At 35.7% G+C, this 24199-nt stretch overlaps 1 protein-coding gene across 4 annotated transcripts in view; it reads right to left on the reverse strand.

The window, feature by feature from the left end:
* The window catches only part of LOC132133666 (dual specificity protein phosphatase 8-like), a 50587-nt gene extending 29847 nt beyond the window's left edge, over window positions 1–20740 (reverse strand). Inside the window, exons 1-3 of one of the 4 annotated variants that reach the window (XM_059546563.1) lie at window positions 20546–20740; window positions 8877–9230; window positions 2130–2268 (exon numbers count right to left, since the gene is read on the reverse strand). In XM_059546563.1, the coding sequence (XP_059402546.1) occupies window positions 2130–2268; window positions 8877–9107 (370 nt within the window). In that variant the 5' untranslated portion in view covers window positions 9108–9230; window positions 20546–20740. Of the gene's footprint in view, window positions 1–2129; window positions 2269–8876; window positions 9231–10619; window positions 10885–15220; window positions 15446–20545 lie in introns of those variants that run through there. The other 3 variants (XM_059546566.1, XM_059546565.1, XM_059546564.1) reach the window with 3 other exon arrangements.
* Window positions 20741–24199: the final 3459 nt, after the last annotated feature.

Below are 24199 nucleotides of genomic sequence, written 5' to 3' on the forward strand. Positions count from 1 at the left end.
ATACCAACACTGGTTGATCATACAAGCAAGACATCATTCATCACTGTAAAGCCTTGGCAAAATAATAATAATGATAATAATAATAAAGAAACAAAGAATGAAAAGAATGTTACAAGTAATAATCAATGATACTGTAAATCAGTTATGTAAATGAGAGACGGACTACGTAGTATACTTGCAGCAGGTGCACAATAACTTTTCGTACATGACATCACTGCTGGTGGGAGGGGCCCCATCTTGTTCTTTGTGGGGGGGCCTTTAAGATGTGCGGTATGCCACTGGTCCCAACAGCGGTATCCATGCAATATTTGCAGTTGTTGGGCAATAGTAAAGCTTGCCTTAACAACACCACTAATAATTACATTCCACAATTTAATAAAGTGTCTTACATTGATATTCAGTAGTCTATTTTTAGATGAGAAATTAGTCTATTCTAAATCAAAGGTGCTGTCTCAGCTTCAGTGATGGCCGTGTAAACTTTCCATGTCACGTGTGACACATTTCTAATTTAAGCTCACCAAAAATCTCTAAATGTGATTCGAAGAGGTCTTTAAAAGCTTTAAAAGTGACAGACGCTTCAGCACAAGCAGCCACATAATCAAAGATCTGAAGAACTGGTGAAATTTCCCCGAATCCTGACTGAAATAAATTTGAGCTTCTTTTTACTGCTGACATATTTGGATCAAGTAGCTTACTAAGAAGTGAGAGGGGAAAAAAAGATAAGCTTTACTTAGAAAACGGCCTACTGTGAGGATTTCTACAGAACTTCGCTGAGACGGATGCTATTAACCAAAAGTAATTATCATAGGGAGTGACAAAGAAGTTGGTATTTTTGGGATTCAAAAAATGTCTTTCTTAGGGTTTGATCTCCAGATGCACATGCCTTTGGCAACCAGCAGCTTCTTTGCGCATCATGACATAATTTGATTGACAGCAGGAGATTCCTGTTGTACCTGTGCATAGCAGCTGCACAAACGGTTAGCATTACATCATTAATGTTTTCCTCAGAAGTCGTGCAGATAAGGATGGGCATTTTGACTCATTTTGACTATCTGGAATGTTTATTTATATTTATAATATTTCCTATATTTAAAGTATCTATTACTGTATCTAAGGCTCATGGATTTTGAAAGTATTGTAATATATTCATTCTATGTAAATCAAATATGAATTTGTTTATGTATTTAAATATAAACAATATATTCATATATATTACTACAATATATAATATAATTTTATATTATTATAGTTTAACATCACTAAATGTCTGTGCTAAATTGACAATAGTTTTAAATGTACATTATTGTTATAAGTTATTTATAAAATATTTTCAATAATTACCGCAGTATCTACTGTTAAGTATTTTGACTAAATATTATATAACATAATATATATTTATATATAGTTCTCAAACACAATATACATACATATATATTAAAAATAACAATTAAGACATGTACATGACATTCTGCTATTTATTATTATTATTATTAATGTTACATCAAATGGTTTAAAAATCAAAACATTAAAACACATTTTTAATAACATTCATTCATTATGCATTAATAAAAGCATTAAAAAAAGGACAAAAAGTCACATTTAAAAAAGTTACTGAAAATATTTGCAAAATTAAACTATATATTAAAAATAATTAAAACGTACATACAGTTTTGCTTTATATTTTTATTATTATTTAATTCCATTATTAAATTTTTTAATTTATCCATTATTTAATTTATTATTAATTTTATTATTATTATCATTCCATGTCTACAGCAAGGAACGATGCAAAGGAAAATCAGTTTGCAAACCTTGAGTGTTTTATCTAGACAACTACATGCTACAAAACAGGTATAGGAGCAGTTGAGTGTGAGCATTCCTCAAATGTCTGTCAGCGAACAACATAAATCATCAAGGCCTCTGATTCATTTACACGGAAAAGAAAACAGCCAGACAAGACAGAGCCATGAGGGAAATAAAAGAGACAGACGGAACCATGTAAAGTAAATGTGAGGGAATGACAGCAGAAAACAGGAGAGCATTTGAGACTCTGTGACGTAAGATTCGCCCTCTGCTGGTGTAAACCAGCAGATCAGAGCTCATGTTTTCTAGTGTAAGTATGGCAGTACCTGTCAGCAGAGACACCCTGTGGAAGGTGCCCTCCAGCTTGCTCAGGAGGATGTGGACGAAGCCGTCTTTAGAAAGCTGACCGGCGTCCTTCGTGCTCTGATCGTACACCACCACCTCCTGCCTGCGGCCCAGCTCCACCTTCAGAGCACAAACACACACAGGGACACATCAGTCAGATATCACAGACACACGGCAGTGCAAACAGACTTCTGACTAGCCTCACAATCTATCTATCTATCTATATCAGAAGAACACGTCTCTTGCACATAAAGTGGAGAATTTAGCATTTGCACCAGTGCATGAGACCTGAATTTGAGTGTGTGTGTGTGTGTGTGTGTTTGCCATGCAGCGGGAGCATGAAACTCTGTCTGTGTTATGTGTGTGTGTGTGTGTGTGTGTGTGAGTGTGTGTTGCACGCAAGCCCCACTGTCTCAATGTTGTCAGGCAGTTTTTTATCACATGACCATCAGCCAGAGACTCTGCAGAATGACTCACTACAATACTGGAGCACTACTGGAGAAAACAGATGGAGAGGAGAGAAGGGGAGGAGAAAGTGACAGAGGATGAAGATGAGGAAAGATGGAGGGGGAAAAGAGGGTTGAAAAGAAGACGAAAACGCACAATATTGGAGATATACACAACTATTTGAAAATCTGAAATCTGAGGGTGCAAAAAAAATGTATATTGAGAAAATCGCCTTTGAAGTTTTCCAAATGATATCCTTAGCAATGCATATTACTAATGATTTTGATATATTTACGATAGGAAATTTACAAAATATATTCATGGAATATGATCTTTAATTAATATTCTAATGATTTTTGGAAATGAAACAAAAATCGATAATTTTGACCCACATATTGTAGGCTGTCTCTACAAATATACCCATGCGACTTATTACTGGTTTTGTGGTCCAGGGTAACACACACACATGTTTGTTTTTGTGAAAAGTGGGGACATCCCATAGGCGTAATGGTTTTTATACTGTACAAAGTGTATATTCTATGGCCCTACACCAACCCTACACCTAACCCTAACCCTCACAGGAAACTTTGTGCATTTTTACTTTCTCAAAAAACTCATTCCGTATGATTTATAAGTGTTTTGAAAAATGGGGACATGAGTTATGTCCTCATAAGTCACCCTCTCCTTGTAATACCTGTGTCATACCCATGTCATTATACAGAGATGTGTCCTGATATGTCACAAAAACAAGAACACACACACACACACACACACATATATATAAACACACACATATACAGAGTTGATTATAACATTTTTGTTTGCCAAAATTGCAGTGCATTATCACTAATAACAATGTTTGATTTGTGACCGAATCATTCTTTTGGGCCAGATTTTGATCAATTTTAATCAATTTGAATTATTATTAATATTTATAAATAAAAAAAAAAGTTGAATTATTCAGTTGATTTAGAGTAAAAAAAAAATGGCAGAATTTTCATTTTTGGGTGACCATGATGACGTCACTCAATTTCGGACGAGCTGCTACTTTAAATGTTTGACCTCTTTAAAATCAGCTGGATTCTGATTGGCTCTCAATGGTTTTATCATTCATCAGCTGAAAAAAAAAACATCATTCTGAAAGACATTCCAATGACATCATTCCTCTGTGACGTTATCAGTGTTGTTGTGGTGTCGACTTCACTATTCTCACAAAATTACAATGATTCCTAACAATTTATGGTCAAAGTTATCCTAGTTATCATCTTTGGTGTGAACAGACCTTTAGCCATTAAAAAACACCAGCTGACCATTACATAGTAAGAAAACACCACCTTTAAATAAAAGGTCAAATCTGACTTAACCTGGCCTTTATTCTAGACAGCACTGACCTGATTTCAACTCCACATCAAAGGACTTCAGTCAGTTCTGTCTACAGTATGATGATGTCATATTCCCTTTCAAGTAAAGCCGGGCTTTGGACTTCACAACACATTATATTGATCATTTAATTCAGAAACAGCACTGCACAGCCTTGCAAACACAGGGTGTATCTAAACGCAAGTAAGAAAGTGAGAAGGTGTACATGTGAGAAACCAAAGGTCTCTGTGTGTGTTACGGTCACCAGCCAAAGGTCAGCCGCAGTGGAAGATTACCATGTTTCCCTGCCAGCCCAGCTCCACTGACTGCAAAAGTTAAATAATAGCACCTCAGTCCTGGTTTGAAGGCACTTGGAGTACGTTTACACCAATTACGCAAGTGAAGATTAGCTGTTAGATCAAGTATTAAACTGAAGCTAATGATTGACAGAGGATCGTGAGAAACTAGGCCTCCCTCCTCATCGCCCTGGCCGTCTCCAGCAGGCTCCGCCCCTTCTGTACAAGTTTTTCCACCTTAATTGGATGGAAGGCTAAATCTAGATGATGACATCATCACCTGAGGATTATGGGCTCTCGTAAAGGCCTGCTGAAGCCTGGGCCACATTCACACCCACGATTGCATTGTCAACCGGTTTTTACTAATAAGCCTCAACATCAATACATTTATAATGTATTCAATATTTCTACACAACTTTTCTGCACAAAAATGCAAGAGTGGAACTATAATAAATACAGCTGCATTAAAATACAACTGTAATACTGTTGTTGTTTTCATTCAGGGAGTCAATGAGAACAGAAATGTACACTATGCGAATAGCATACAGTACATATGGCACACTCAAGAAATATTAAAAATAGTATGGTAATATGCCATTCTGAACATAGCCAGAGACACTGTCAGCAAATGCTATGGGGTTGTAATTAGGTACCCACTTAATACTAAACCAAGCCATGGAGAGGATCCGTAATAGTTGGGTGTCACCCACAAAAACGAGCGTGTCAAATAGCAACATTTTCCAAGAGCCACAGGATGGTCCCAAGGTCACTGCAGAGATCTGGAACAACACATCCAGATCCGTTTACATGCTGTAACTCCAGGATTAAAAAATGGCACATTTGATTTGTGTGTGTGCCTGTGTGGACACATGTATCCTGAGACCGTCTGACCAGTGCCATTCACTTCTCACCTGCCTCATTTGTTAGAATTTAACTTGTTGACAAGTATGTCCTCTGTCCCATTACACATTCAGTAGGCACATCAGGACACAGTCAACAACGTAGGAGTCATTTTTCACATCAAAACGTGTAGAAAGCAGAAGGACAGTAAGTTACTTACAGCTTTTTAGAACACTTTTGTTTTTTTCATGAACAACTTCATGAAACAATGTGCAAAAACACTGCAGCTAAACTCTAAAAATTCATAGCATTTTATTATAATAGTCTTCTCATTGTAATAGTATGTATATAACAGTCCTAGTCATAGTTTTTAATATTCTGTATTGTAGTTTGACCTGCTGTGCACTGAATGAAGCGCTTGACTCAAAACCAAACGCATCTTATATCAGGTAAATAATATATCCACAAAATATATACCCCGGCTGAAATCACTTGGAAAATCACTTGTACCCTACCTGTTCAAAAAATCCAGTCTCTTCCTGTGTCAGTTTGAGTCTTGGTAAAGTTTTAAATCCCTGCCGCTAAGATGCTCCTCTGTCGTTCACGGATTATGGAAAGTGAAACATAAATCTATAGGGGTGGTTAGATTTATTCACGCATTTTAAAATATCCATTTGAATTAATATATCTTTCTTTTCAGATTCTTACAGCTTTATCATAATAGCTGTATATTAACTTATTGGGAGAAAACCGGAAATTCTATGTGAAATCAGACAGTTGAGCTCCCCCATATAGTCAAAATATCATAATAAATAACACCCCGCGAATATTCGACTGTTAGATTGGTAGTCGAATCAGGCTCCTCGAATCAAAGCATCGATTCCTCAACTATTCGGGATCACCCCTATACTGTATAATATACAATTTCATTTATTATTTTAGGCAATAATATAATATACTGTATAATGTATAATATTTACTATTATTAATATTTATGTTGCAAAATTTGTGTCATTATCTAGCCCAATTTAATTCTAATTGTGTTCTAATTCTATAATGTCAGCGCAATTTTATGAATGATAATACTGAAAATTATTTTTCTTTAAACCATTTTAATTACCATTTTAACCACTTTAATTTTGCTTTCTTTTTTCCAATTAAGCAATTTGTAAATAAACCGGAAAGAGTTTGATTATAAATAAAGTATGCAGTACAGTAGTGGTGCACTGACATGTTAGAAAAAACAACAACAAAAAAAACGTAGTCTAACTTTCAGTTTCTGAATAGCATAATGATTTAAATTACTCCATTTCCCAAATGTAACTACCAAAACTTTTTCTATGCAACACTATTTTGCTCATTCTTAAGGTTTGGGATATGAAGAGACCTCTAGATTTTAGGGGACAACAGTCGAAAAATATCCCAAAGACTTATACTGAAAAAGGAACCCATGCCAAAAATGGCATCAAAATATCAGATACTTCAGAGTAGGCTCATTTGATTTAGTCACCACCCACATAAGCTAGCAACTAACACAGACAACACTAGAAACCACATAGCAATGCCTTGCATCACCCTATTATCAAGCCAACGAGTTTTTCACGGACAAGCACCAATGACATTTTCTTTGGATAGCATACAACCTATTCATTTCTATGTGTGAAACTTGAAAAAAGTGATGTTCTACAAAGAGTACAAGATAAAGGCCTGAAGAATAAGCTTCCTGTCTTTGTGCAATCCGTACATCCTTAAGATCTGCCTATTCGGCTGTCTTCGCTCTAGGCGACCGCATAGCCATCTGTCATTACTAGCTCAATGGAACATTCAACAGCACAGATTACCATAAGCCAAGACTGTTGGTGGCTACAGAGGAAGTCCTGCTCCTGTACCATTGCACTCTATCTTCAGCACTTAACATTGACCCATTTACAATGCAGGCCAGCTAGCCGGTGCATATGGTGCCTTCCGCTGATGTAATCTGAAATGGGCCGAACACAGAGCCATGGGGGACCTCTGCATCATCTCAGTGTGGATGTGTGCTGCTCATCCATTAATACCCTCTTTCACTTCCTTTCTTTATTCTCACTCACAATGGACCACACTGGTGGCCATTGGTTGCGGTGATGTCGTTACTTTCAGCTCACACATTGATGCCACAACTTCTAGCAATGGCAGCTGTCCAAAGCAGAGGGGGGGTGAAGGGGGTAGGGTTTTGTCTGGATCCTGTGCTAGTCGTGTAGACGAATTGCACGTGCTCAGCAAGCGCTCTGCTACTGGCCACACTAAAGATTATGATGTCATGCTCATCCTCATAACAAAGAGTTTCCAGAATTCGCCCCATCCCACCTTCCCCCACTTACACCCAGATATCTCCAGCTTTATCCAGGACTTGCATTAATCACGAGCGTTTTCCTCTTTAGTGAGGGATATAATAAATGCCACACAGCCTCTAGACTCAGCAATGGAAAGAAATGGGAAATGCAGAGAAAGAGTGACCCAAGAAAACAGTGGCACTCTGTTAAGTTCAGATGGAACTGGTCTTGGCCAGCAGGTCTGGATCAAAGTGCCCATTTTTTGGAAACAAATAGCACACAAAGGCCCAGAACTGACAAGCACCATATAACTTTTTTTTAACACACACACACACACACACACACACACACACACACACACACACACACACATATACATATATATATATATATATATATATATATATATATATATATAAATAAAGGAATAAATTAATAAGAAAAATGTAAACACTGTATTAAAAGAGGTACTCGAAAAATTAAGAGGTGCAGAAAATGTTTGTATGTGAAAATCATGTAAATTAATAGATAGATCTAATAAACAAAGTTTGAAATGGGTTCAGAAGTCATTTTTTGTCAACCCAACAACAGTTTACATCTTACAAATTGCAAGCCAATATATAATTTTTTTAAATTATATTAATCACTATGAGGAACCAACAAAATTGTTCATGAACCAAGAATTACAAAGGCATTACCTCAAAAACAGAGCGTTGTGTCTGAGACCGTGTCTTTACAGTGTAGGCTTTCAAATTTCATTAGTGGTGTGACTGAAAATCGCACTGCATTCCCCATGTGGCATGATTTTATGGAAAGCGAGGTGCTCAATAAAAGTTGATCAGTTTTTGACATTGACCCCATCAGCTGTGGCATGGAGTTTTACATGACACCTGTTAGTGGTTGGATTTCCCCCTAAGAGTTCTGTCAGTTTCACAGAGTGCCTATAAATATAAAGACTTGGCATGCCCGTCGGGTGGGTTAAATGATGTCATATTCGATGTAGAAGTCATGGAAAACTAAAGTCTCCAATTTCTGAACCTCTGATAACCAATAAACCTATAATGATCCTCCAAATTTAGAAAGGCTAGCTGCTAGCCAGATACCCTTGATAGAGTCCAACCTTCTCAAACATTTTCTTCAACTTCAAACTGACTGCTACACCTAATTACAAACTGATTTTACATGAGGAACTGTCAAATACTAAACTTGCATATGAATTTGACTGCAGATGTTGCACGTTGGTGCCAAAACTCGGACTCTTTAATGGGTGTTCACAAGCAAACATTAGTTCATTACAATATCGTGTAGCGACAAGGTTGTGAAGTCCACACAAAATTTGCAGCATTGTAAGTTGAACCCTTCAAAGGCTCGCAGCTGTATATAGACATAACCTCCTTTTTGATGCCACCAATAGTTCAACAATTTCTCAATTACATAAACTAGTCAAACGCTCACTCAAACACACACTTGATACCTTGACCTTTCCGTTGGGTTGCAAGAGCTCGGTAACTGAAACCTTGTCCTGCTGAAGCCTCCTCTTGACCAGTTTGGAGCAGCAGACGTTGACGGCGCTGTGCACATGTGAGGCGTTGTATTCCGAGAAAGTCCGGCTGTCAATGACCAGCAATCGCCCAGCTCCACGCTGCAGAAGGCCCGCCAGCCGCTTGATATCCATGGCACTGCGACGGCACTTCTCCCCTGCCATGGAGGTGTCCAGATCTCCTCTCTGGATGAGGGTTGCGCACAACGACAACCAATGCAGAGACAGTGGATCAGTGATAAAATCACTGACGCGGGTCACAAAGAGACATCAAGGTGCACATGGTGTCTGGGGGAAAACAAAGGCAACAGATTTTTATTGTTTTATTTTAGGCAGCACTTCGTCAACAATCATAAATGTTGATTCATCTCATTCAGGCTTTTCATCACGTAGTTCCTTATTCGTTATTTCTTGTAAGGAAAAACTATGCAGGACAAAAACAAGTTTGTTCCTTCTTGTTGTTTTTTCAACATATGTGCAAACATTCCCTGTCAGAAAAGTGTTAAGTGTATTTTAAAAATATAACAAATGAAAAAAAAAAATTATGGTTCTAGCTACAAAACCTCAATTTCGTTTATTGTTGGGTAAATGACTATTTTGACTGCAACTATATTTAATGATATTCATTCACTAATTTATATTTGAAAATCTTTAGTTCGACACAAAGTCATGTGGTACAACTGAAAAAAAACAACAACAACATAAAATAAGAAATTATATCACAGTCAAAGCCAAGAAGTCTCTTAAAATAAATTATTTCATCTTTTTATGATGAATCAAGGTTGGTTGGTTATAAAATGTCATGTGGAGCGACTCCTAAAAATATTTAATTAACAATATCCTTGCAATATTTATTAATTAATGATGCATGATGTGTAATTTGTTCATATTTTTTATTTTATTTTTACTTTTTTTTAATGGCCTAATTAAAATTTGTTGTTACAATTTACTTGATGGTTACACCACCTGACATTTTACAGTCATTAAATTGAAACTTTTCTTGCAAACGGTATAAAGTTTTGGTAACGGTTTACAATAACGTTCCATTAGTTAACATTTGTTAATGCGCTAATTAACTAACTGACTATTTGTTACAGTGTTTATTGAGTTTTGTTCACATTAGGATAAGCAATAAAAATACATTGTTAGTTCATTTTACCTCGGATCCATTAAATAATATGAACAAATAGCCATTTTGATTTTTAATTATGTTAACTAAGATTAATAAATGCATAAGAAGTATTTTCCATTCTTAGCTCATGTTAATGTAAACAAATGGATCCGTGTATTGTAACCTACCAAAGTTTTTCTGAACAATATGAAACAAACATGAATACAAACTTGTCTACATTTCTTTAAAATTGCTCTTTTGAACAATTGTTCCTTGCCTTTATCGTGGACACTGTATTTGTCACTGACCCGGTGATTCTGTTATATATGAAATCTGTCAGACCTACAACTCTTAACAAAGTATGTGCTGCATTCTCAGCATTGATAACATGCATTATTGTAAACTAATGTAAACATCTAATGTAAAGTCATTTTTCTCTTTCAGACCAACTACTGTCATTGCTGAGCAACAGTGGGACGAGAAGCCTGCTTAATTAAATGACCTGTTTATAGCTAGCAGTCTGAATAATAACATGTAGATTAATGGCACAAACATTTAAAGCTAACTTTATTGTTTCCTTGAGTATTGAGGTTTGTTATGGCCACAGTAATGCAAAAACACTCTTTATGTAGCGCACTTGCAATTCACTGGCCATGCATTCACGTCTGCATTTGCATATGTTTCTCGCCTTAAAGCCACCTGCGTCAGGGAGCATGAAAGCCAGCTGCAGCCCGAGCAGCATCTGCTGTCACAGCTAAATCTTCAATAAATTCATCAAGTGCCTCCTCTCATATATCGCCAGTGACCATGACAGCCATTCTTACTTGTCCAAAAACAAAATAAACGGACCAATGCAAAAATGGACCTCAAATGCTAGCTTAAAATGTACTGTAAACACATCTGCTATGCTAATTAATAGAGCTGGATAACTAATAATTTGATAAAGTTGTCTACTTGTGTTTATAACACCTGACACCTTTTTTTTTTTGGGGGGGGGGGGGGGGGGGGGTTCATGAATAACAATGTGAAATACTATAAAAGAGCAATATAAGAACCTATATAAGAGTTTTTTTTTTTGTGCTTTAGTTCAAAACTGTACATTTGATTCAGGGTTGATTTCTTCAAAATTGTTTTCTGAGTAATATTATTTTTCGAAGAAAAAATAAAATCCAGCACAATTTAATAATATGGCACAACTGCTGTTTATTTCCTCTTTTAAATGGCATTATTAGCATCAGAGTCTACATTCAAGGCAAAAATAAAATCCTTCTGTTTAATGTATTTTAGTATTCTTTATGAATAAAGTTATAAATAAAGATTTTTGGACTACATTTTACAACAATATACTATTTCAGTTTTAGTTTAAAAATTAACTAGCAATTTCTGAGTGAAAATCATTTCCGCACCGACATATTTCAGGCTCATATTTATTTATTGGTTATGTTTTTTATGAATGGCAATACTGATTCTACCTCAGCAAATCTTGATCGGAAATATGTGAGCCATTTCATACTGACCCAGTTTACATTTCAGCCAGAGAGGATGTGACGTTAGGAAACTGAACCAATACAGATTATGTAACAAGTCTGGAAAAAATGTGCCATTTATAGCCTCGGCTGCAAGACTCATATATATAGTCTTTTCAATAATCTAGTTATTGCAGAAGCACATTTAGCCTAAATATTCCACTTGGCAGACTGAACACAGTTTTATATATTGAGTGTATGTGTGTCTGTGTTGGAGGAAGGCATGTGTGAAGGAGGGCGAGCGATTTATGGCTGGATGAGTGGGGCGATGTTTTGATCAGGCCTGAAAGAGCAGGAACTGCTTGAGTATGCAGTGACCTTCCGAATGCTTCAATCTCCAAACATTACATTATGCAGAGCAAAAGACTAAACCAAGAGCCAATCGAGGATGAGGGAAATATTGAATATATGCAGAGGGTTCAAATATCCATGAAATCTTATGAAGAGAAAGCCTTTCTTGCAGAAAAACATAAAACACAGGTAAAAAGAATGCTTTACCGTAGTTACTATAACAAAACGGTTTCATTCCAAAAGATTGTTCACACACAAATTCAAATTCTGTCATTTATTCGCCCTCAGAATGACTTTCTTCTGTGGAACACAAAAGAAAATATTTTGAAGAATGTTGCAGCTGTTCAATAAAAGTGAATGGGGTCCAAAATCTTCTTTTGTGTTCCACAGACAAACAGATTTGGCATTATGATTTTATTTAGACAGAGCTATGGTTGTCATTGTAAAAAAGTGAAAACGCATACAAATATCATAGTAGATCACCAAAGTGCAAATTGCTCATGCGAGTCATACTCTGCGCTCCGCCACACTAGTCATAAATAAACCACGGCGTTGGCTGGTTCCCTCCTCCTCTGTCTTACTAATGGAAGGGTAACCGCACCAAAAGTGAAAGTGGAAAGAGGTAACCTTTCTCCTCCAACCGGACAAACGTGTCACTCTATGACAAAGTCTCTTAGTTTTGATGCCTTTGCTAGAAGGCTTTCATGTATTGAGATTCCTCACTTCAACAGAGCGTGTTAGAAAATGATGATAACCAAGACTGTGGCTAAGGTTTAGCAGATGATCAAGATAAGCTCTTTTCTTTAACAATGCCAGTAAGCAAAGATTTGGAAATTTAAAGGTACAATTTGTAAGATATTTGCAGTAAAATATCCAAAAACCACTAGGCTAGTGTTATATATTTTGTCCAGCTGATTACTAACAATATCTCTTATGTTTTCAACTACTTGTAAATCATGAGAAAATTCCCCTTCTAAACAGTGACACGGGGCAGTGCAGTCGCCTGTCAATGACGTTAGTTACCCTTTGTTACCGCCTTTACTGACGTAGAAACCACATGACAACAGTGTCCTGCACAAATGCGGAAGTAGCTTCGCGACAAACTTCAACTAGAAAGAGATGCCGATCTCGCTTGTGTTTTACTCGACAGGTGAGTTGTTTTGATTCGTATCTTTACAGAAAACATATGCTATTATAACGATCAACAAGATTAGTATTATGGGGCATACACGCAGGCATTGCGTCTCTAGGCCCGCGCCAGGATGCGTCTGATCCATAGTCTGTTCGCGTCTTTGCATTGACTTTGTATGTAATCTACTCGCGCAAATCATTGAACTCGCGTTAAATCCATGATTTATCCTTCCGTCTGATTGATGGCCGTCAGCGGTTGGGTAGAAGACAACAAATCCCATCATTCCTCATTCCTTCTTAGCGTCATCAAACCACGCGATTGTTATTGTTTTGAGAGTGCGCCCTCTAGTGGCAGGTCCTACAACCTGTACCTTTAACTAGCTTTAATGTTATATAGCTTGTATTTTTATTTTAAATTATTGTTGTCTTTTAAGTAGTTTTAATGGTTCAAAAGTAGTTTTTATTACATCTGTATCTTCTTTAAATAATTTGTATTTGTTTCATTTATTTATTTTTTGTTCAGTATTAATATTAGGTTTTATTTCTTGTAACTCAACACCACCAATTGTTCCTTTTACCTCAAACAACACTTAACGGGACAGTTCACCCAAAAATGAAAGTTCTGTCAACATTTACTCACCCTTGTGACTTCCTTTTTTCTGTGAAACACAAAAAAAAGATATTTTGAAGAATGTTTGGAACCAAACCGGAACCGATTATTCAGATTATCGTACTTTATGTTCCACAGAAGAACGTAGGTTTTAAATGACATCAGGGTGAGTGAATTATATAATATTAATAATGAAATGTGCACCGTGGCTGTTGTTTTACATGATCATGAGACAGTCGCTTATTTTCTAAACGGCTGGCTCTTTTTGACAGAATGCACAATACAATAGAATTAAACAGTCGGCTGGGGAGATTAGCCTGAATCAGTCCATCCAATATTGACTAAAAAAAGATAATTTGTAGCCTATTTTTCTTTGAGTTTGATTAAATTCGGTAAAAACAAATTCTTATATAGTGAACATTTACTTTTTATTTTTGTCGGTTTTATTTTAATTAACAACAATACAATGTAAAAAAAAACTATGAAGAAAAAATAAATGAAAACTTTAATCCAGTTTTATTGTGTTTTTGATTGCATTTTAGTGCATTTTATTTTGTTTAATTTTCATTCAATTAAAAATGTTTTTTTTTTTTTTTTTTTTTTAAATTGTTGTTTTGGTTTTGTTTTAATCAATAAAAATAAAATAAGTAAAAAAAATGCTGAAATTGTTGTTGTTTTTTTATTTTAGCACACTTTTTAGTTTTTTCTTTTTATTTATTTTTTCACTCAAAAACATATTGTGTGTTGGGTTTTTCTTTTACTCAATAAAAATGACAAAATTAAATCATTTTAGCACACATTTTTTAGTTTTTGTTGAATTGCAAGTGTTTTTAAACATGAAACAACAAAAACATTAAGAAAGAAATATAAAAAAGAAACTTGCAAATATTTGTTTTTATTTTACTCAACAATAAAAAGACAAAAAAAAAACTAATGAAGAAAACAAAAACATTTTAATTCCATTTCTTATTTGTATTTTAAAACACATTTATAGTTTTAGTTCTTGCTTCTATTTTGCTTAACAAAAAAAGAAAACATTTGCTTGCTTGCAAACATGTTTGTTTTTATTTGACTTAACGAAAATATTTGCTTTACTGCTCATTTTCGTCTTTGTAATAGTTTTCTTGACAATAATAACCTTGACTGTTGGCTGCTTCAAACTTTCACACTTTATCTTTGCATCTATCTCTCGTTCTCACTGCTGCTGCACTGAGGGAGGGTGATGCTGCGATGCTGAGATATCTGCAGCGCCATGCCGAAATCACCAGAGAGAGACAGAGACACACACACTCAAGCAAACATCTACACATATATAAATAACCCCATATTCTACATAAAGCACTTTTGCTCTATAAAACATAAAAAAACAAGCATTCCAGCAGCATGTTTGAGGACATAAACTCAAACAAAAACTGCAAATCAAATAATCATCCATCAGTTTCATAATAAAACGGCTCATCTTCCCATCACGTCCACATAAACAAACCCAGCGCAGTACGAGCGACGCTGCCAGAGGACCAGCCTCACGCGACCAGCAGCATCCCAACATGGACGCCTTTGTTTTGATCACATTCCCAGTCACCATAAGAAACCATAACCCACGTCTCACCAGAACACAAGCACATGCAGACCCCGACCTCCCCACCATCCTTGACTCTCTCTGATCGCTCCACAGGAAGGATGTTCAGCCGCACCTTGGAGAACAGAATCCCCTCTGTAACCTCTCCTGCAATCGGCCGATCGATAACACGACAACAGCCCCCCTGTGGACCACAGTATGAGATGGAGAAGTCGGCGGTGAAGTGGAGACACGTCAGAGCATAACAAGGCTGACGCTGCATGTGTCTAATGGCGTTCCTTCTGCTTGACAACTCCAGTAGCAGGGGGTGGTGGGGGGGGGGGGGGGTGTTGTGCACTGCAGTTTGACATCTAGAGAAGGTGTGTGTTCTCTCGAGAACAGGATTAGTATGCACTATTATTTAGTATTCACACCTGTCGTGCATTTTCTGAGATGACGAGGTGTGGCAGATTTTATTTCAGTTGCATTCATGCATCTATGTACTCTAGATACTGTAGTTCCTCGAAAACACAGGCATAAACAGAGGTGCAAGTGCTGCTGAGAAGACAGAGCGAGATTATGCTGTCGCCATGGAAACTGAATCTAAAAACGGTAAAGGAGAAAAAAGTTACCGGGCGAGAGGAGAGGATGCAGAGGCTGTCGTCTCACGTACCAAAGGAAGAAACACTCCAAACATCTGTTCTATTGATTTACTAGGAATTGATACTACTTCAGAGATGCACGTCGGGAAATTCAACCAAAGAAATCTAGTAGAAAGAGGTTTTTGTTTAGTTTTTTCACTGAAACTGTAAAAAAAAAAAAAAAAGAAGAGAAGAGAAGAGAAGAAAAAAAAGTATTTTTTGAAGTTGTAAAGAGGGATATTATATAGAACCAATTTTCATTACTTGAAATAAAATAAACATTAATCGAAATAGGCAACATTTCTAATAATAATAATAAAACGGAATACATTTAAAACGGAAATTAAATTAATAAAAACTAGTCTATATATATAAATATACTACTAAAAAAACATCAAATTAACTAATACTAAAATGAAAACAAAATGTAACAATAAAAACTAATAGTATCTCACTGATGCTAAAATAACACGGGTTGTGAATAAAAGATTACTGGAGTATATTTCGCAAGAAAATACTATTTCAGTTTTTCTACTTGAAAACTATTACTTTGAAATTTATTAGCAATTTCTGAGTAAAAACTGTTTCAAAGTAAAGGCACGTTCATACCTAGGACGGTAACGTTAAAATGCACAACACAACTGTAATATAAATGGAAATGTTTTTCCTTTGCGTTTTTGAACAGTTTTACATACAGATAGGGCTGGGCGATATATCTAATGATATGATCATGCGCATCTAGTCAGTAAATCTGGTTCCCTGATTACCGCTAAATCGCCATCACCTGCTTTCAAATGGAGTGGCATTTAATAGACAGAGCCATAGATCACTGACAAGCTACGCAATATCGCGTTCATTATCAAAGGCGATTCATATGGGATAATGAACACGATATTGCGTAGCTTGTCAGTGATCTACGGCTCTGTCTATTAAATGCCACTCCATTTGAAAGCAGGTGATGATGATTTAGCCGTAATCAGGGAACCGGCTTTACTGATTAGATGCGCATGTTCATTTCGTTAGATATATCGCCCAGCCCTACGAACAGACAATGTTTTTCACCGGATCCGCGAACAATACAAAAAAAACCTGTTGTATTATTCATGCCAGTAGTTGGCGACGTCACTTTGTAAAGAAACACTACGCGCCTGCACACATACGCATTCCTATAGACTGAACACGTAACACACACACGCATGATGTCCTTGTTTTCACAAATACATGTTTTTGTAGTTTACACGAAGGTGATAATGGTATCATTTTCAAAAATTTGCACATCCGTTTTCAAAAGTTTGCGCTTTCAGGTCCCTAAAACGCTGTTGTCGTGTATATAGACGCCCAAAACCAATAAAATGTTTTCTAGGGGTGCACCGAAATTTCGGCCGCCGAAAATTTTCGGCCGAAATGGCATTATCGGTTTCGGGCCGAAATAAAAAAACAGCCGAAAACGTAAACCGAAAATGAATGTCAACCGCCCCTCCCATCCGTGCACAAGCGCTAAGGTTTCACTCACGGTCGAGCTGTTATCACGCGTCTGCCTATCAAAGATTAAGCATGTCAAAGGGCTGTCACAATCAAAAAAAGCTTGTCACAAAAGCTGCACAATCGATCGGACCAACCAACACAAGTTTCGAAAACGAAAATAGGGAATCGATTTTAACGGCCTTCTCTCGGAGCGCGTCCAGCTCGTCACTATACGCTTGCAGCGAACGCGCGTCACACAGCAACTGCAGGTTCTGACACACACACACACACACACACACACACACACACAGAGCCTATTAGTGCATAATATCAATGTAGCCTTCAGTAATGTTTTTCATTGATGTTATGGCAGTCCACATTGCTGACTTGTGCGCGTCTCAAGCGCCCTCTTTACGTTCGCCCTAATGCCTGTTTAGTTGTCGGTGGATTTGCCTATATTTGGCGTTGAAAAACGGATCAACGCCAAATATAGGCAATTTACTAACGATTCAATGAACACTTTGCCTATGTCTCAAAAATCGAACAGGATTTTTTTTTCACAAAAGTGACAGCCCTATATGAGAGGACACCAAAGTTGCAATATGTAGCATTTGTTCTGCAAAATCTCCAAAATTGTGGATTTTAAAAAACTATTTTATTTGATGGAACATAAAACTTGAAGAATAATTATTATTTATATTTATTGTTAAAAATATTTTATGTTTTGTTATGTAACTGTTAATAAAAGTTTGATTATTATATTGTGATTTTTCAATTCAGATCCATTAAATGCAATATATATATACGTTTTTAAAAGAAGCCATTTTCGGCTTCAGTTTCGGTTTTCGGCCAAGTGCATCCTAAATTTTCGGTTTCGGCGCAGAATTTTCATTTCGGTGCATCACTAATGTTTTCTGTTTCTAGTTGAAAACAGTGTCGTGTAAACACCCCCTAAATCAATTACAATAAGGAGATTCTCACCATAACTATAATGTGAACGACACAGAGGAACCATATCGCTAGAATCACTTTCCGAACAATTTGTTTTTTCCAGATAAACGATAAAAACACTGTCAGCCAATCAGAATCCAACGGAATTCAAAGAGTTCGAACATTTAAAGCAGCAGACGACAAAACTGATTAAAATAAACAAAACATTACCGCCCATTGGCGTGGACGCTGAAATAGATATAGTTATAGCTATCGTTCCTGTTGTGTATGGGCCTTAAATCTTAAAGCAATGTTTTTCAGGGCATGAAAGCCAAACAAAGAGAAACACATCTCTATTTAAAGTGACAGCGTTTGCTTTTTAATGACAGACTGCACCTGAACAGCTGCCGAACAAACATCGCTGAATGGAGGAAAAAGGAAAGCAAAATATCTTAATCCAGGTTATCCATTAACTGTACGGATGACATCACTTATTTGGACGCTGTGCCATACGAACGCTGATGCAGAGCATTGTTCTGTCTGAGCCTGCGTGCATTTGTTAATCATTGTTGCAGTGATATCATCTGTTGTGATGAACAGGATTTGTTAAACATGGGCCGATCTGTCCTTTTCATTATGACACAAGAAGGTTTAGTTTAATGAATGCATCAGTATATAGTAATATTTTCAAAGTTTTCCATCTCCCCGTGCGCTCACTTAAATCATAACCATTGTAAGAAAACGCTCAAGATCTCAGTAAGATCAGGCAAGCCCCCTGGTTCTCTATCCGTTGTAACTCTCATCAGGGGCTCGGCTCTGCAGGGGTCTGAACGCTGACAACCAGAGATTAATGCTCTGGACAGGGTCAGAGTAACACACACTATTACCCTGAACCGTCACATCCGTCTCCACACCTGTCTTAGGATTCATGCTGCAATATGCCACTGAAGAGACTGATTCTGCGTTTAATGAATAGCTATATTTTCCCCTAATTATTTTATTTACAAATCGATCTACCTATCTATGCATTATGATACTCTTTATGAAATAATAATGATTATTTATATACTAGAGAATGTATACATTGAAATGCATTATATATTGTATATCATGTTAATATCTGATATTAAAAATTAGAATCTATTGATTATTTTGAAAAAAAAAAAAAAAGGCAAAAAATAAATAGTTGTTGTTATTTTATTATTGTTTATTGCTAATAGAAATTAATGGGGAAAATAAATATGTAAATATAAAATAATACATTGTAATATATTATATTATTTTTTATTATATTACAACTAATAACAATAACAAATATTATTGTTAACGTTAATAATACTGATCAAGATGAATAACATTATTATTTTATATAATACAATAATGCTAATATTGATTATAATAATTCAAAGATTGTATTTATTATTAATACATAATTATATATATATATATATATATATATATATATATATATATATATATATATAATGTTTTATAAAATGATTGATTCATGTTAAAATCAATTCAATATGATCAAAAGATATATATATATATATATATATATATATATATATATATATATATATATATATATATATATATATATATATATATATATACACACAATTTAACAAATATTATTTAACAAAAACAAAATATTGTTCTTTTTATTGTATAAAAAAAGTAAAAAGTGTATAAAATGAATGTATATGATGAATGATCAAAACAGATATCATACGGTTTATTCATTATATTTTATATATGTAACAATTCAACGATTTTCTTGTTATTAATACAACTGCAAAATATTAAAAATAAATATTTACTGTTGTTATTTCATTATTCCTGTTAATATCAAATGTTGTATTATTATTAAGGACAATAATAGCAACATATTACTGCTCAACCTATAATAAATGATCAAAATAAACAATATATCACACACATTAAAATATAATGTTAATATCTATAAATAATGAATAATAATGTTTATTGTTACTTATAAATACATATTAAAAGGGTTGTTGTTATTGGTGTTATTAATGCTTCATGTAAATAAATAAATAATCATATGCACAGGAAATCCTTAATGTAAATCAAATGTAGTAATGACAAAGCTCCCAGACTCCGTGTACATCATGCTGCAGTATAACCCTGTAATTATTATGCATGAGCACAAATAAATGCAGACCGACTGATAATCCATTCGTCAGTGAGGCACACGGCTGCCCTCATCCAGACCAGACACTGGTGCTAGACTCGCGCCAGTCCGTCCATCCCAAAACTACTCTCATCAAATAACGCTCTCAAGTATCCGTCCGCCTCTTCCACAGCGCGCGCTCACCTCCGGTCTGCTCCCGTCTGTCTCAGCTGCTCTCCATGGCAGACGTCACTAGTGTACACTATAGTGTATACTAGTCATGAGTCCGGACTGCTGTCACCATCAGAACCTCCTCACTCCTCCGTGTCGCCTCTGGCCGATGGCAGATATTAGACAGCCGGGAAAACAGAAGGTGCACTTAGGCACTATAATGAACTGAGGATGAGGTCATGGTTCAGGCGAAAAAAAACGCCGCTGACGTCAACGCCAGCCAATGGGAGCGCGTGGCCCAGGGGGTCCGCTGACGTCAGCGCGCTGATCCGCAGATTAAAGGGACACTGAGCTTTTAAAGCGAGCTGCGCGTTTAGGTTAGTGCGCATGTGTAGGTCACTCGCTGGATGCGAGTTAAACCTTATACTGAGTAACTTATTTCGAAGTTTTTTTTTCCTTTTAATAATAATACATTATCAACAATGGATTTTTTATAGTTTAATATTGCTCAGATTCGATAGGCAAATCCGCATAGATTTTATGGAAATGTTGTCGTGTAGTTCAAATTTTATTCGATGTAAAATAGAAACGTCTCTAAACGAGCGCCCTCTGCTGGAGGTAGGAGACAGTGGTCTTTTTTTTTGTTTGTTTTTTTTTGCTAAAGTGAAGGTCTGTCATCTAGCGGTCAAACCTTGAATTAGACTCTTGACTCTGCAGTATATTTCATTCGCTTTGTTCAGAATATTTACAATGGTACTTGGTTACAGATCACATGCACAACAGTTTTTTTTTATGACTGGACCCCTCATATATATATATATATATATATATATATATATATATATATATATATATATAATATTACCTGGTGAACATTCAGTTTCTATTACTCACTCTGTATAGGTTTTCTACCCACCAGTATAAACCTAAAGAGAAATATAAAATGTTAAATTGCATAATAAAATAATTATATTGATTTCTTATTAGTCTTTATTATTAAAAATAATAGATTTTTGTAGAACTTATTTATTTTTATTTATATGCACAATTTTTCTCTGAACTTTCATGCAGACTCGCTATAAATAAAATAATTATATTGATTTCTTATTAGTCTTTATTATTAAAAATAATAGATTTTTGTAGAACTTATTTTTTTTTATTTATATGCACAATTTTTCTCTGAACTTTCATGCAGACTCGCTATAAATATCAAACAATGGTATCCTAAACAATGGTAAATATGAGCAACGGCGGCTGTGAAAATAAATATGCAGTGTTCTTTTTGATCTTTTATTAAAACAAAACACAAAATTCTAACCTTTCATTGACGTAAAACAACTGAAATTGGGGGGAAACTTACAATATGAGATAAATATTTTCCCCCAAAGCATTTTGGTCACAATTTTCCTCTGACCTGAACCCTATAGAACATGAGTGTAGTGAACTGAGGAGGAGAAGCACCCCTAGAAACTTACTTATGAGTAAAATATAGTAAAGTATATTCCCATTCATATTCACATTTGTTTAGCACACCAGACTAGGAGCATAAAATTGTCCAGCCATGACTTCCTGTTCCACTGGATTATAAATATGAGGAACAGTTCTGCTGTAATGTGTGTGTGTGTGTATGTGTATATATATATATATATATATATATATGAACACAATGACAGGGTGAAATGGGCTGTGATGCATGGGGCGCCAGGTAAAATCTTGCCTAGGGCAGCAAATTGGTCAGGGCCGGCCCTGGTGACTAGGAGCATAAAATTGTCCAGCCATGACTTCCTGTTCCACTGGATTATAAATATGAGGAACACAAAGGCCAAATCCCTTTAATCATTGATCATAAGGAGTAAAAACCAAAGAATACAGTTCTAATGTGCAGAACAAGATTGTGGAGCTTCACAGAATAGAAAGTGAGCTAAAGCATTGAAAATTTCCACCATCAGGGCAATAATTAAGAAGTTCTAATCAACTAAAGATGTTACAAATCTGCCTTGAAGAGGATATGTGTCTATATTAGGTATACACCTATAACTGATATTTTGGTTGATTAATCTATATCCAAATTTTTAGCCTGATTACAAAAATGGTCTCATAATTATAAGCCACATCCCAAACACTTCAACATAAGCAGCCTAGTGTGAAAAGTGTACACTTTAAAAAATAGTTTTACTCTCCCATTACCAAATTTCATCATAAAAAGTCTTGAACATAAAATAATGCATAAATAATTCAAGCAGGTCATCTCAAGTCAACTGTTTCTGAAGGAAATAAGGTTTATCTCCTTTAAGATATCGAAAAAATGTTTTTATCAGGCCAATGCCAATAACAGAAAAATTTAGCATTTATTCAATTCAATTCAAGTTTATTTGTATAGCGCTTTTTACAATACAAATCGTTACAAAGCAACTTTACAGAAAATTATGTTTCTACAATATTTAGTAGTAGCTTATAAGTGGTGACTGTCAGTTTGTGTGCGTATGACAGGATTTGTAGAAAAATTAAAACAAGACGTAGTCAGCCAGATGATGAACATTATTAATATTATTAATAATTATTATATGATGCTGTCACACTTGTAGCAATATTTGTTAGTTCTGTTTGTTGTTTCAGGGTTAGCATCATCTGAGGTCCTCTGAGGGTCAGCATCGTCTCTTCTCATCTTCTTATGGATCCAGACTGGAGCTTGTGTAAATCCTAGTTACCACGGGCAAAACAGAGAAACAAATAGAGACATCATTAACATAGCTGCTGATCCAACAAAGTAAAATTAATTAGTTTAACCCAAGCTAAATAATAAAAATGCGCATTTGATCAGATGCAACTACACTCACAATATAAGATACATTATTCGAATGCTTGGCGAAAGAGATGTGTTTTTAATCTAGATTTAAACAGAGAGAGTGTGTCTGAACCCCAAACATTATCAGGAAGGCTATTCCAGAGTTTGGGAGCCAAATGTGAGAAAGCTCTACCTCCTTTAGTGGACTTTGCTATCCTAGGAACTACCAAAAGTCCAGCGTTTTTTGTGACCTTAGGGAGCGTGATGGGTTGTAACGTGGTATAAGGCTAGTTAGGTAGGCAGGAGCTAAACCATTTAGGGCCTTATAGGTAAGTAATGATAATTTGTAACTGATACGGAACTTAATAGGTAGCTAGTTCAGAGACTGTAGAATTGGGGTAATATGATCATATTTTCTTGACCTGGTAAGGACTCTAGCTGCTGCATTTTGGACAACCTGTAGCTTGTTTATTGAAGAAGCAGGACAACCACCTAGAAGTGCATTACAATAGTCCAGTCTAGAGGTCATGAATGCATGAACTAGCTTTTCTGCATCAGAAACAGATAACATGTTTCATAGCTTGGCAATGTTTCTAAGATGGAAGAATGCAGTTTTTGTAACATGGAAAATATGATTTTCAAAAGACAAGTTGCTGTCTAATATAACACCCATATTTTTGACTGTAGAAGAAGTAACAGTACATCCGTCTAGCTGCAGATTGTAATCTACAAGATTCTGTGTGGTGTTTTCTGGTCCAATAATTAATATCTCTGTCTTATCCAAATTTAATTGGAGAAAATTATTGGTCATCCAATCTTTTACATTTTTAACACACTCTGTTAGCTTAGATAATTGGGAAGTTTCATCTGGTCTCGTTGAGATATATAGCTGAGTATCATCA

Source organism: Carassius carassius, chromosome 50 (assembly GCF_963082965.1).
Source record: "Carassius carassius chromosome 50, fCarCar2.1, whole genome shotgun sequence".
NCBI classification, from domain to species: Eukaryota; Metazoa; Chordata; class Actinopteri; order Cypriniformes; family Cyprinidae; genus Carassius; species Carassius carassius.